The 15,231-nt window shown below is 53.7% G+C and overlaps 4 protein-coding genes across 4 annotated transcripts; 1 reads left to right on the forward strand and 3 right to left on the reverse strand.

Moving 5' to 3' along the window:
- Positions 1 to 1,222: 1,222 nt before the first annotated feature.
- Positions 1,223 to 2,943, reverse strand: CTAM01_03533 (uncharacterized protein; the record flags this gene model as incomplete). The annotated part of the gene is made up of 3 exons (XM_060519568.1): positions 1,223 to 1,541; positions 1,639 to 2,639; positions 2,728 to 2,943. 3 exons carry the CDS (start codon positions 2,941 to 2,943, stop codon positions 1,223 to 1,225), a joined length of 1,536 nt encoding a protein of 511 aa, XP_060385774.1.
- A 2,205-nt stretch (positions 2,944 to 5,148) lies between these two features.
- On the reverse strand, positions 5,149 to 5,985 carry CTAM01_03534 (uncharacterized protein; the record flags this gene model as incomplete). Its single annotated transcript, XM_060519569.1, has 2 exons — positions 5,149 to 5,323; positions 5,666 to 5,985. 2 exons carry the CDS (start codon positions 5,983 to 5,985, stop codon positions 5,149 to 5,151), a joined length of 495 nt encoding a protein of 164 aa, XP_060385775.1.
- Positions 5,986 to 6,205: 220 nt separating this feature from the next.
- On the forward strand, positions 6,206 to 6,556 carry CTAM01_03535 (uncharacterized protein; the record flags this gene model as incomplete). Its single annotated transcript, XM_060519570.1, has 1 exon — positions 6,206 to 6,556. A coding segment is annotated over one exon (351 nt), but the record flags the coding sequence as incomplete, so codon positions are not given.
- A 3,537-nt stretch (positions 6,557 to 10,093) lies between these two features.
- Positions 10,094 to 11,094, reverse strand: CTAM01_03536 (CAP-Gly domain-containing protein; the record flags this gene model as incomplete). The annotated part of the gene is made up of 2 exons (XM_060519571.1): positions 10,094 to 10,582; positions 10,861 to 11,094. 2 exons carry the CDS (start codon positions 11,092 to 11,094, stop codon positions 10,094 to 10,096), a joined length of 723 nt encoding a protein of 240 aa, XP_060385777.1.
- Positions 11,095 to 15,231: the final 4,137 nt, after the last annotated feature.

Raw genomic sequence — 15,231 nt, forward strand, 5'->3', positions numbered from 1 at the left:
GGCCGAAACAGAATTCTCCCCAAGGACGAGCTCCTCAAGGCAAAGTCCCTAAAGCCACGAAAGGAAAGAACCTCGGGAACTTCCCGTTCGTTGCCACTTCTCCTGCCTTACCTAGCTACTTCCTTCGCACCAAGAGGGGCAAGCATTTCCGCTACAGCTTTGCCTCTCCCCTCCTTCCCGTTCTCTTTATCCGTTCACAAACGGGTTCCTCCTCGCCGTGCTCGCCATCCTCTTCGCCGCCGCCGCCGAACTTTCCGCGCGGAACTATCCACCTCTTTCCTCCTCTCCTTGGCCCTCCCACCTCCTGCCTTCCTTCCGCTGGAGCTGGTGTAGGCACCAAAACGCCACGCATCAAAGTAGATCATTGCCGTCCAAGGTAGGCTGGACGCTAAACCCGTTCTTCAACTTTTCTCTATCCCCTTCAAGCCACAAGAGCCCGCCCGTATCATCCCCATCGTCTTTGGCGTCAATTGATTCCAGATGGCTAGTCTGGGCTCTGAGTGTGTACGATTATTCTCTCTCTCTCTCTCTCTCTCTCTCTCTCTCTCTCTCCTACTTGCCAACTCTCAAAGAGACATGGGTGATGGATCACCAACAGGCTAGTCGAGTCATTTAATTCAGATCGTCATTCAAATCCTGTCTATGCTATGCACTGTTCGCTCACCTCCTCTGAATAACATGCTCTGGTTTTGCTTCTAAAACGATAAACAGCCCGTGTGGTTCCTAGGCCCAACCCATGGCTGAATTGTGCAGGCGTTGGGGTTGACGACGGTTCTCATTTCAAACCCTTCCCCTCCTCGCCGTCCTCATCCCGAGCCATCAGCTTGATGGCGTTTGTCCGTATCCATCATGCCAGGGCTGACTCCGTTGAACAACACGGGCTAGCCAAATGTACAGTCGCCGTCGCTCAACGCTCAACGGCTGAAAGCAAATGGAGTAAGCCGGCGTCACATTTCCGCCATGCTTCCATAACCCGCTCAACGCCATGCAATGCTGTCCTTGATGTTGTTTTGTGCCCAGAACGCCAATGTCTATCCGTCGAAACTTGAAAAGGGGATCTCTTCCACATTGATGCCTGTGACACCCTTCGTCATCGTCAATGTGTGTGTTGTGCTGTTGTAGTCGTTGTTCTCTCGTGTCGTTAATATTTCCTCCAAGACTTGCTTGGGTACACCCGCCTTTCGTAGTCTACGCCAATGTGCTGAATGCCCTTTACGTTGATTTAGGACTGAGGTCCCGTTCGAATCCGGAACTTGTCGGCTAATCTTGCCCTGCGGCTCCTATCGTTCCTCTCCTCACCTCCAACGTCGACCGCGCTGCTCCCAGCTTCACCCTGTACTTGGTGCTGGGTACGGTATTGTCGAAGGGCTTGAATACGCTCTTCTGCCGAAGCATGCCTCAACCTGTTGAGGTCAAACAATCGTGTCCTCCGTCGCTGCGAGGTGGAAGAGCCATCGCTCTCATGACCATCCAGCTCAAGCGGGGGCGGAAGTTCATCACTAGGATTCTCTGCTTCGCCTTGTGGGCGGAGGTCAAGACGGCTGAAAATAAGTGTTAGCAGAATATCCAGTGAAAGCCTAGTTCGTGTCTGAGACGACGCGGCATGGGCTCTGCGAGAAGATAGCAAACTAAACTCACCATAACGGGCATGTGCCTGAGACGTTGACCAGCCAGGGGTCTACACAATTGGGGTGGAACTTGTGGTTGCAGGGCAGCACGCGGACATCTTCACCCACGGTGAAATCTTCGGTGCAGATTGAGCAACCAAGATGCTCATCCTCCTGTCCTCCAGCAGCTGGGGTGTCGGAACCAGCACTCTTGGCGGCGCCGGCGACAGTTGCAGCAGCTCCGCCTGCAGAAAGAGCACCAGTCGCAGTGGCGGCCGCATCGCTAGTCGTAGCGGGGGCTGTTTCTGTCGCTGTAGCAGTGGCCCCGACATCCTTGGTACTCACTGGAGCAGCAGCACCCTGCCTCTCAACAGCCGTGTCGTTGGTTGGTACGTTTGACGCGCTCTCCAATTCGATGTTAGGATCCGGCTTCGCCTCCTGCCGCTCGCCAAATTTGACAATGGGCAGGGTATCCAGCACAGCGCGAGCGAGGCCCTTGGCACGGCTCTGGCGGGGACGGCCGTTGAACCCGTTCCTGGGACCGTATCTTTCAGGGTAGCGGTGAGCCCTGACGGCGCCGGTGGCGATGATAATCAAGAAAAGCAGTGTAATCAGGCCCGTAATGCTGTACAGGATGCTCATGGCGACAGCAGAGTTGTTGCCGCCGCCGCCGTTTCCACCATCACTCGCAGCGCCTGTCGCGTTTCCTGTGATGATGACCTTGAGCTGGTCCGCCTCATTTGTGCCGTTGAGAATACGCAGGGCTTGTTGAGAATCTCCAGCATCCGCCATAGTGAAGATGGAGTAATACGTCAGGTCCGAGCCGGAAAGCATACACCAGTTGCCGACCGTGCTATACAAGACAATAGCCTTTGGCTTGTTTTCCATCAGGGTGCCCAGCATCATGTTAGGGTTGATGAAGCCACTGCCGTCTTGGGTGTCGCAAGAAAGGTACGCGACCTGAGTATTTGATTTAATTTGGTTGTAATTCGAAGAGTCGGCGGCTACCATGGTACCCTCAATACGAACGGCCTATTAGGTTGTTAGTAAAGTGTTCCACATCCTTGGATGAGCAGCGACAGTTTTGCGCTGCCCGACCAGGCGACGGAAGGTTTCGTACCCCGCGAACAACGTCGGACTGATTCAACCCCAGGTTCTCCGTCGACGGCATGACGATGAACGACAGTGGGACGGTGCCACCAGCCGTCGACAGGGACATCTGCATGGCCGACCTCTCGCTCCACGATGGGATATCGTTCTCGGGGGTGATGGTTGCGGCCTGCGCCATAACACCGACGACGGCGCAAGCCAGGACCCGTAGCAATAACGACGCCATCTCGCCTGTCGATTGGATTACGCCTCTTCTCACGTTCGCACGACGGTCGACGTCGCTTTTGGGCGGAACGGAGGGAGAGGGGAAGAGCGACGGGAAGGGTTGTCAATTTCGAACGACAAGTGGTGCGACCTGAGGAATGAGGAGGCGCTCGAGGAAATATGTCGGAAGAGTAGTGCAAAAGGCGTAGACTGGTTGGTATGATGGCTCAAGTCGCACGAGGTGGAGATGGCAGCACGCAGCACAATGCGTTCGCAGATTTGGTGACGGGGAGTTTGGTCGGGCTCGCTTGCTGGCAGGCCGATTGTTGGAAGAGGAGGGGGATTGGCGTGTCACATCGCCTCGGAACCGTGAATATCAGATGGTTATTTCCATTCCCAAGATTTGATCGTGTAGCGGCCGAGCGAATGTGCGTTTGTTGTACTCAGTTGAAATCGTGCCTGTCTGCGGGGTGGTGGCGGGTAAGTATCGGGGTGTCGTCGTCGTTATTACTGTCGCAATCGTCCGTTGGTGATTTGGGTGAATGTTGAGATGCGGATGGGAAAAAGAAGGGCGGCTCGGCGGGTAGTGGTGACGGGGTCGTGGGTGGTGGTTGTAGGAAGAGGAGGAGGAGGGAAGAGAGACAAAAGTCACCGGAAGGGATGGGGAAGGAACGGTAGTGGCGGGTCACCAAAAGAGACGCACGGCAAGTGAGCCGGACGGGCATCAGCGGTACGAGACTACGAGTATTCAAGGTGTAGGGATACATGGGATTTTGGTGGTCTCTGGCAGGGCCAGTCAAGTACCCTTGTCTACCTTAGTGGAGGAATCGCGAGCGCCAAGACGAATGTGGAGAGACGGACAGCGGAGGTCGGTCTCACTTGCGGCGACACAGGGCAGCCCGGGCACCCGGGGGGTTGGTCAGCTGTAGCAGAACTGGGACAGGATAATAAGGTGCGGGCTGTGGATGATGTGGTCTCGTGTCGGGTTACTCGACGGGATTATCCAGTTGCTGATAATCCATCGCAGTCTACAATAATTTCTCCGTGTGTAACAATTGGCTAGGGGGTCATGTTTAACTGTACATGTCATTCTCCCCTCTTGACCGCAGGGAACAGAGCCGCAATTGAGGCACAGCAAAAACTTGAGACAGCGAGGAACTCTGTTCTAACGAGAATATCCGTATCGCATAGCGTATATCGCGCCATTTGGGACGTTAGGTTGGTAGTTAGTTGCGGTTTATTAAGGTATTATCTGACTGACCAAGAGCTGACCAAAACGGCGAATACGTGCATTATCCAGTATCTTTCCTTCCAGTTGCCAGTGCACATCACCACCCATCTGCAATAAGCTGAGATGAACCTGATCTGATTCCACGACAGACGAAGCTAAAGTCCCACTCTGTCGAGGGTCATGTCATATTTCGCGGGCTGTGACTGGGTCAGAAGATTTGCCTCAGATGCCCGGTTTTCTGACTTTCAAGGTTGTCTCTGACCTTTCGAGACCGCGCGAGACCACACTAGAGAGTCAGGAACGTTAGTGAAGCGAGTCGAGGAGCTCCGTCTAAATGTACCCGCACGCCTAAAACCGGGTGGGGTGATACCTTACTCGATGGGGCCACGTCAATCGCAAATATTCCGAGGTACCCGCCTGCTTCGAACTTCGAACCTGTTGCTTTCTCAATGTTCTCTCAGAGTTCAATGCTTAACTCTTTTCTCTCCATTCTTAGGTTTCCCACATTGCCAATTAAATGGAAGCCATCGCATCCGAGAATTTGAGTGCTTGAAATACCTTCTTAGGCAGGTGGGACCTCTAACCTGTTTTCCATTCATTGCGCCTCATTGGAAATCAAAAACAACTTGCTCACGAGACTTGAATCGCGATATACGGATGTTATCGAATCAACTCGTTTCCGAAAGTGCCCTTGTTTACAATCACAAACCCGCGCGACGCCCGTTCAGAGAGGGCGACCATTTCCCGTGTGTTTTGACAGAGTCCCCGGCAGCAAAATCCCGAACAAAACGGCAACATTTGGCGCGTTCTGACTGGCCTACGCTCTTTGGCTCTCTCATCAACGTAAGGTAAAGAGAGACAGCCAAGCCTGGGCGTTTGCTGGGCGGCCCAGCAGACTTGATTCAAAATTCACCGTTTTCATTGAAATACCAGTATCGAATTGTTACACCAAATCTCATTTCCTCGTCGCGATGAGAATGAGCCCCAGTAGCCGAGTCACTTCGCGAGTCCTCGCACAGCACGACTCAAACCTCGAGTCAGGCCTTCATTTCGTCCCAGGCCTTCGATCGAACTAATACCTTCTGTCATCGGAGAATAACCAACGGAAAATGATGAGAGGAACTCCTGCACGATGGCACGAACCACCAACTGACCGCGAACGCTGTCATGGCTGCATACGAGACACTAGATCCATTGCGTAAGCCCATCAACATCAACAACACCATCACGTTCCTGGCAATGAAGCAGCATCAACAATAACCAAAAAAGACAACGGCACAGCCGCAGCATCAGACGAGGGGGTAAGGGCCTCGATCTGCCCTCGGCTCCCAACCCGAGACGTCGGGGACGAGAGATAATGACAGAGTATCCGTACACAATAAGATAACGAGAGGCTCAATTATGCGACACGGAGGTTAACCGCCTACCGGCAAGGTCCACAACGGCATGGAAAGAGGGGCAAAGCCGCAAAAGCCGCAAAAAGGGCTGGCCCAGAGCCTCAAGCAAAACAAACCGCAGCAGGAACACGGCAGAAAGTGAGCCGCATTCATTGTGCGACACCAAGTATTCGGGAAGAACCCATTTCCCCTCCGAAAAACAACCGCCTAAGCGTGCCTGCTCTCCCTCCTCCGAATCCCGGCTCGCTCGCGGGGGACAGCTCGCAAGGGGACGATGGGGATGAGGAGCCTCAGAGCCCTTGCACAGATCGCCAACGCATCTGATGCGACCGTAGGACCCGGTCTTGGCAAGCCCTTCGAGACTGCCCTGTGACGCCTCACAGCTGCCTCCGTTCAAGCGAGGCCCCCCGGCCACTGCCAACCCGCTTCGGATCATCCGTAAATGCTATGCTCCCTCCGTTTCCTATCCTGATCCAAAATCTGCCGTATACATAAAAAAGGCCTGGAATAGCCCCCTTTTCTTTCGGGATGCGGGCGACGGACGGGATGACGAGAATCAACACAATTGGTTCCGTGGTAGGTAGTCGGGACGGGGAATTATGGATGAAGAAAAGGAAGCTAATGTGATGCAAAATGCGTGAACGTCCCATGGGGAATCTGTAACCACACAGACAGCCGCGCCCCTTTCACGACTTCTTCCATTCTTCCCCCGCAAAACTCCCATATCAACCGCAAATCTGGTCCTCGGGATCCCTGCATCCCGACCGTCCCGTGCCTCGCCAATACTCCGGACAGCCTCCTCTCTCTTCTCTTCTCTGTCCCGATCCGTTCTCTTCTCTCTCTCTTACCCTCTCTCCCGGCCAGCCGAGCCAGACTTATCCAGCAGGAGGCTCAATGGTTTCGGTAAGCGGGTAACAGGGGGCAGACAACCACTGTGTCCTTCGCCTTTACGCGCTGGCGCCCCCCCCCCCCCCTTTAGCCGAATGAAAAACCTCCGACCACACTGAGACGGCGAGCCCCGTTTGAGCGCAACTCAAACCGATAGAGCTCAATGCTATATCGTCCATCGCACGCCCGGTTGTCTCATCTATGCGCTGCCCTTCATTTTTCCCCTCCGATTGTCGTCTTTAGGCGTACTTTACACTTCACCACCGTTGTCTTCTGCATTGTCTAGTTTTAACCAGTAGTCTACTTCGCAAGCCCTCACGTAGGTAGTTCGTTACCTAAACTCATCTCAGATCCTAATTATTCCGCGTATCGGACCGCCAATATCCCCACGCCTGATATCGATTCACTTGAGCGTACCGCGGCAAAGCACTCGCAAACCATCTCTACTCATCCAAGTACCGCAGAGTCTCAGACCACACTCCCATCAACTCCAGACAACCGCAGCTCCATCTTTGTCGCCATTGACAGCCCACATTCGGGGATCGGCATCAGCCCTGTCGCGCGGTAGATTGGCATTGGCGCCCATCTCAGCCGGTCTAGACAGATCGGCCTGAACCATGGGCAATCTATCCGTACCTGTACTCCTTGAGTCTTTTTGACGTCTCGCCAATTCGGTAGTCCGGCAGGTTATAGTCAAGGACCAGCACGTAAACCACTATGTACCGCGAACCCCCTTAACCTCTGACAACGACGTCCCGTACAGATTGCAAAAAGAGCCTCAAGCGAGAGAAAGAGTTCCCATGGCTAGGTCCATGCCCTAGATCATGCCCCCTGTATAATGAACCCTGCCTCGTTGTCCCTCGCCAGAGAGGGCTCTGCTTCAAGAAGTGACTTGATCTCCGGTCAGTTCGGATACCAAGTTCTTGCGTAGCGTTTGGCTCTTCAGTCCACTCTCTGGGGATAAGTAGCCCTCGGTCTACCCGCTGACCTTTCTCCTCCGCAATTCCACGTGGTGTTCTCTTTCCTGCCACATACTTTTGCTGAACCTTTTCCTCGCCCAACCTTGTTCGCCAACATGTGCTCAGGTCAGCCACTGCGTTCCGCATCTTCCTCCGAATACACTTCAGAAGAAAACCTCCCGAGGAGCCCGGATACGTTCTCGGAAGCTGACGCTGTATTCGTTTGGTCTGCTTCGCCAAGGTAAATATTCGGAGGTTTAGGATAATGCCGTGTCCGGCTGACGAGCCGGCTCCGCCTGGTATGATGAGCTCATTCTCACATGGGCAGCTTCCGCTTCCGCTTCTGTTTGTGAAGCCTCGCCTTGACTGAAGGCGCGCAATCGCGGCTGACGAGCCGTCGCGTCACGAGCAATCCAACTGATCAAAAACCACAGCGCAAATGAAATCGACGTCTGAATCTTTTCTCTCTCAGTTTCGCACTCCGTTCCAAGGCCGAAGCCCCGTACTCGGCTGTCCGTCCCAGGCTGACCCCCGTAGCAGCCCGCCCACGACACTTTTGCAAGGCCGCAAACCCTCCTCATCCACCCGGACCCCCGGTCCTTTCCCGTCTGCCTTTTTTCCTCCTTCGTAAACTACCGCCCGGCACACACCTCCGACGTCAAACTTCAAGCTTCCCTTCGTCATATCCATGGATGAACAACTCTGGACGATCCGGAGTAGGGATGCGGCCTTTGTCCCAACTCTCCTCAACATAACGTTTGGCATTGCATTATATGCATTGATCTCGCGCTTGTCTGATACTTTTTACTGGACCCCCATCTGGCCAGCTTGACGAACGCCACGCCAATGCAAACATTGTTTGTGGTTCGCCCGCCCTCCCATTCGGCTGCTTCGGAACCTTCCCTGCACCTTTGCATTAGGGATCGACCGTCGTTCAGTCTCAGATGCTAAACTCGTCTCTTTGCCATCCATGCGGCAGAAATACTCGTGCTCGTTTCTGCCAAATCTCGTACCTCTATTTCTGAATCTTCACTCTCGTGGCAGGCCGCAGCCGGCTTCACGTGAGACGCAGCTTGTTGGAAGGCATCGTAGAGGTTTTCACGGCATGCAAGATGCCTCAGTGCTGCTAGAAGCGTGTAGGAACATTGTATTACCATACAATCTCGCAGCATTCATATAAAAGATGAAGTTTTCAAGCAATCTGTGCAATGCCATCAGTCAGAGCTGGGCTTGAGAAATCGATGGATAAAGGGAAGGATCGCTTGCCATCTAGCAGCCACACTCGCCGTGCATTGGGTAGAAACACATGCCAGGTATATAGTAGTTGTATTTCCGGTTCAAACACCTGTCGTGTCCGAGAAATTTGTCTATCCCGGATCCATGACTACTAGCTAGCATCGACGGTGCTTCCCCAGATCATCATCTGCCCTATCCGCCAGGAGCCTCAAGACTCAGCACGGGGTCGGCAGACGCCTGATTCACGCTTTCCAAAACCTATCCAAAGTTAGCGAGACTCGGTATTCCCTGACAAACGCTGGATAGGATTCCTGTCTTCGTTCATGCCATTCCTGACTGCAAACTTACTGCATCTTTTGTCCTACACCCCACAAACCCTCCTGTTCCTTTTTTCCTTGTAGACTCTTAACCTTTATTCCATTGTTAGAAGATCAGGCACCGAGAACGAGACCTCACCCTGTCGTCGAGATCGAGTCACGTCGCCGGAGCGGACCATGCGTGATGAAATCATTGACACAAAACGGTATCGTGATATCTTATGCATGCCCCAGAGAAACTTCTGACCTTATAGCCAGCCGGAGGTTTACAATGTGTCGACGGCGTTTCGTCGCTGAAAGAGTCTTCGACAATACTCCGTGATGGAATCGGTGATTCTGACACCAGTACTTTACTACTGCTTCAGTCTGTCCCGCGGGAAGTTCTGCAACAATCGCTGGCAAAACAGCTCATGAACTTGGTCGCGAGGCCGTTTAAAGTCATCCGACCAAAATGAACGTTGGCCCTGATCTGGATGGCGTTCAGAAGCCATCTGGTTTCCGACGCTGAGACTACGGTCAAAAGCATTGTGCGCAAAGACCTGGCTCGGGAAGCAGCCGGTCACAGAAAATAGGCGTTCTCATGCCGCCGGGTCCGAGTCAGAGACTTCCTTCCCGTGGAAGATGCCAGTCGATGGTTGTAGCAACGCCCGGTTCGGATTCTCAAAGACAGGAAACGAACTCAACCCCAAGGCCAGTTCATCTGAAGATGTGCCGAAAGTAGGAGAAAGCAACGAGGTGTCGAGAAATGCGATGGACTTGGACACCGTCCGATATTGATGATACAGATTGGGTCTGGTCCTCGACGACACTGTCGAACCACCGGTTTCGCACACAGGGCATTCTACTCGAAAGAGGAAAAAGCATCGAAACTTCCTATTACTGCATCGACCCCCCAACTGGCGACTTTGCTGATCAGTCCAAGACCTCAGCTCTCCGTCGAAGGAACGTGGGCCCATCTCCACCAACCACTCATGGAACCTTGACGCGCGAGTTCGTCCCATTTGCATATCCGGACTTTGGCTGGGGACTGCTGCACAGAAGAAACGGGGTTTGTCTGCAAGTAGCCACGCGACCATCTGAATGGGCCTTGGACAAGAACTCCAAAGCGCGGTAAAGATGGCGCCGAGATGGCGCTTCGCTTCTCTCAGATCTCTTCCATGTCTTCCAGGTCGTCCAGGACTGGCCAGTTGCCAACCTCAACCCGCTCGGGCCTCACAAAGACTCCATGCTTCAGAGTCGATTCCTCGCCCCAATACCGCGTTCCGGCAATGCTGCCGTCGTTCTTACCAACGGGTTCATCAAGATGAACTCCGATCCAAGGACCCAGACCGCCAGGGATTTCCTTGACATCACCAACATACCGGACAGTTCCTCTCCGAGAATCTTCTCCGCCCACACGGCATCGTTTACCGACTTGAATGCCCTTTTGCTCGATTTCTTGCTGTAAAGCATCAATCTTGGCCTGCTCGTGGCTTGGCGCGTCGGGGTCGAAGCGACCAAGCTTCTGAGCCTTCTTCCAGGCCAGCACAGAATCGGACTTTTTGGCGTACTCCTCCTCTGGCATAACATACTTCTCAACTCCCGAAGTATCGGTAAAATTCGGGCGAGCTCCCGCCGGCCGAGTGTCAGCCACCTAAATGTAGAACGATCAGTAATGATTCACCTAGTTACGAGCATGGCTGGCCGGTTGCCTAAGGAGGCAGTAAGCTGTAAGTCCCGACAACGAGGCTCACAAGCCATGCTACTGCCGGAGGCAGGTAGTTAATCTCGGTTATCTCCGTGACAATGACTACAGATCACCCTCATAGATCCGACGGTGGCATTGTGGTCATGGAAAGGAGAAGCATGCTCGGAAGTCGACCTAGACAACGAGCTGGGTGGCATGTTGAGACGAATAAGGGGGCTACTTACATGCAGCTCGGCGTAGGGTGCCAGGGGAAAAGCTGTCAAGTAGGCGCTGTCCTCATCGGATGCTTCAATCGGAACCGTGGCCGAGGCTGTTTTGAGGCTGATTCTCTGGGACGAGGGCGGGATACCGGTAATGGGTTCCAGCTTGGACCTCAGCTGGCTGATGGTCCATGATGGGGTGATGCGGCGCTCTGACGAGGAGTTTTCCGAAATGACATGCAGAGGAACATCGGCCATGGCGGGCAACTTGGGCTGGCTTCTGGGGCCGAATGGAACGAATGGAAAGAAATCAGGGCTAGACTACGAGGAACACGTGGGGCCTCGTCGAGCTTGTTGCGTATCTGGAGTTCTGCGGAGGTAAGGTAGGCGAGGGAGTTTTGGTCGGAAGACGTTGACGAGCCGCGAAAGGGACGATGACGGCAGGGTTCTGGAACCGAACAGATTAGGTACCAACCGGGCAATTTCCTCTGGGCCGAGGAGGGGGCTGCACAATAGGGCTGGATGGGAACGAACCCGTTAGATGCAAGTCAGATGCACGACCCAGTGGCTCTTGGGCTGCTGAGTATTGGGGTAGCAGCGGGGTGAACGGGCGTAGACGATAGAGTAGTGCGTCGGTAGATTGCCCGGTGACGTTGATTGAGGTTGCAAATGTGTTTTTTTTCCTCCTTCGGTCAGTGTCAGGCTCCAAGAACCAAGGCGCGGTCAAGAGAAGTTCAACCGTCGTGTGTGCCTGGACTGAAAATGAGGATCAGTGGGTGAAATCCGATCAAGAGCGAACGTGGAGGCGGTTCAAGCCTCACTTACCAGGAAGTGGGTAACGGAGGGGGTGTGAGACTAGCGCCTGACGGCATTGGCGTCCAGTCTCAACCTTCCCTCAAAGGCTCAAACCCACCAGCCAGCCGTGCCAGCTAAGGAAGGCAGGCACCAGCCACAAACGATACGTACCTTGGTGTAACCCGTCTGCCCCTCCTCCTCCCCCTCCTCGTTCTTGTTCCATCTGCGGTGCCCGTCCCTAGGTACCTTACCGCTGGGCAATTGCTCCAAGAGGTACGGAGTACTGCGAGAGGTACTGTACGAAGTACTTCCAGTCGTACTCAAGCAGTCAAGCTCTCGCCCCCAATCCCTCCCAATCGAACGAACCAAGGGAAAGGGAAGCATCATCTGTAGGTACATACCTTACGAATGGGCTTCTCTCCTTCTTCTTCAACTGAGTTGATGACTTGTCAACCCATCCGCCACATCCTTTCTTGTCGGTGTTTCCCCCTCATTCGACCACCGCCTCGTCCTCATCCTCGCCCAACCTCTGTTCGCTCACCGCCACATGAGAACAGCAAGGCCAGAACCAGAAACAGGATTCCCAGTCTTTCAATGTACATCACCAGCCGTCGTTAGGCATCCCTGGGCAAGCCTGACTGGCGCCTTCGTACCAAACATGGCAGCAGTTCCAACCCGGACACCAGGTCGGGGACATCCACGATACGACATATCCAAGAGACATGCCAACCCGGGTCTTCAGTCAAAGCTGAACCTTGACGCAGAAATAAGAATCTTGCTTCGTGACATTGTCACACAAAATCAGGTGCAGCCGTCCGAGACCGCTTCAGACAAGTTTAACCTTCGGCCGGTGGGAACAATGCCATTGATCATGATTGGCGAGTCGCCGTTTGCACTCCTCAATTACGGGAACCGTTTGGTCGGGAAGCACAACATGGCAACAGCGGCATCGATGCAGTCAAACGCCAGATTTCGCGCATGCAAAGCTCCGTCTCGTCTGGTCCGCTCCGGTCTAGCCCGCGGCCCAATTCTACCCAGGGTTACTTATCAGCACTTGCTTCACAGTAGTCATTGTGGCCTGACAAACGGATCTGGTGTACCTACGACTGCTCAGAAGATGCCAAGTCATGGTGTGTAGGACCGGGAAGAGGCATCACCTCCATCAACCCTTCGAAGACAATGCAGAAGAAGCCTCTCGCCATCTCTCTTGCGTACGCAGACACAACAGCGAGCTCCAGGGTGCGTGCAGGGCCACCAGCACCGTGAGGATCTGACCACTGGTGAGGGACAACGCAAACGGATAAGATGAAACATCCATAATCATGTTCGTTGCAGAATCATGATAACCCACACACACCTGCCCGCGCACATACACACAACCATCTCAGGTTCAATCTGGTTAGTCGGAGCGGGCATGGGACACTTGCTCGCACGCAGCCGATGACAAGCTGCGGCAGAGAGCCTTCGACTCGGGATGGACAACCCCATTGACACACACACACACACACAAAGCGCTTTCTTTTCGAGAACAATCCTTGACCTCCCTGGCGAAGGCAAGATTCGTTTTTCATGTCTATGCGCCCTGGTCACAAATCAATTTTCCGCGTCCGAACTCGACAAGACTGCATTGCAATCATCATTATCATCACGTTTTATTACTCTCAATGAGACTATTGATAACCATTGCCAGGAAGAAGGAACGACGGATTAAAAGCACGCCAAGTCGATTTTTTCGTCCCGCTTGTCATCACCATCATTTTCTAGGAGCTGGACAACCGAAGTCTGACGGCATTAACAGCCGCTGGCCAAGGACGATGTTGAGCGTTTGACGGACAAAGCACCTCCACTACGCGCTAGATCTATCCTTGCTACCCGATCCGCCAGTGGGCTGCCGCTATGCCTAAGAAAGATCCGGTTCTGCAATGCTGGTTGCCGTTCACCGCCACGTTGGGTTTTGTTTGTGTCACCGACAATTTGGTGCTCAGGTCGAATCCTTTTCGGGGCGGTAGGAATCATCTACTGCAAGAAGACAAGGAAACATTGAGTAACTTCGTTCTGACCGCAAGCCCAACGACAACATCTAGGCGAAGGATGGTAGGGACGAAGGAGTGCACATATCACGAGAGCAGCTTTTCTGCCCCAGAATAGCCTGAGCTTCCCAAACATTCACAACCCAACGCTGGACAATGGGCTACCCGTCCACCTGTTGTGAGCAATATGCTCATCCATCTGTTCCTCTTCGCAGATCGCTTCATGACGTCGGTATCAGTCATGGTGCGGGAGCAACCAGAAAGGCAGCTCCGGGACAGGGATCTCCACAGGCGCATAGCCAGCGCAACACCTCTGGCTATATCACGCTCTGCTAAGGAGTCCGGAAGACGTACCGACTACAAAGATGGAAGTCCCCTCGCCCGTTGCTACCCTTGCCCTTGTTTCCAATCTATTGCCGGGCCACCATGGGGGCTAGGGAGTACGATGTGCCTGCCGTGCCAGGTATCTGTAGCATGTCTCGCCTTTTGTGATGGGATGAGAACCCGCAAGGCTGGGTTCCCCCTCGAGACGACCTCCTGCTAAGCAAAGCCACGATGCAAGGCCAGCAAACGAATGAGAATTTTTTGAAAGAGGGGCAGCGAGAGTGTTTCCCAATTAAAGTCCAATGATAGTATCCCTTTTGGACGTCAGCCCCGGGATGGAATGCAACCCCAGCCAAAAGGTGCCTGGTAGGCTGGTGGGCGGCTACTAATTACGTCGAGGGCCATTTAATAGGCTCTCGAGTCTCAGTGCCACCAGGGCGGGAATCGACGTACATGAGCTTCAGCTCACTTGACTTGCTTAGTCGTGAAAGGACGACGACGGCGACGACGGCTGTGCAACATTCACGCAGCACGCGCGTACGGCCGACAGAGCAGTCATCATAATTCAATCAATAAGCGCCGCAAGCCATCGTTGATCAGACAGATATACAATAGCGTTGTGGCGCGCGAGTTGTTGACCTCTGCTGCCCTTCTCTACGATGTCGGGTTCGGTTACATTGTTTAGTGAGCAAACGCAGCAACAGACGATGACACGTGCGTAAAACAGTACCGCTTTCTTCCCCTGTTGCTGTTGGCGTTCGGACAACGACATGACAAACATGCCGAGCGGGTGTCGGGCCATTCTCACCACTTATCCTTTTCCCTATGCGGAAGGGTTTGGTTATCATCAATTTCCATGGTTCCCTTGTTTCGCATGCCATGTAGAGCCCTGGTCCTTGATGGAGGAATCTGGGCGCGGAACTATCTAGCTGGCCGAGGCCCCCGGTCTGCAGACTAAGTCACCAGCCGCATGTATGTCATCTACCGAACGATACGTAAGGACCACAGCGGAGGGTAAGGGCAATCCAACGTCAGTGATATCGATCGGTCTCCTTGGACTTGCTCACCGCAAGCTGCGAAGACCGCAATGTTGCTGCTGAGAAAGGGCAAGGTGCGCTATCGCACCCGAGTCAAGAACATACAAACTACAATGCCAGATGTTGGCGGCGGTGAGCAGTTCTGTTGGTTCGTTGTGCTACGTAAAGAATGGCTTCTAGACGGTGTGCCCTGGTACATTGATAGTTGG

The sequence above is a fragment of the Colletotrichum tamarilloi genome (genome assembly GCF_030869305.1).
Source record: "Colletotrichum tamarilloi strain Tom-12 chromosome Unknown Scaffold_8.1, whole genome shotgun sequence".
Lineage (NCBI taxonomy): Eukaryota > Fungi > Ascomycota > Sordariomycetes > Glomerellales > Glomerellaceae > Colletotrichum > Colletotrichum tamarilloi.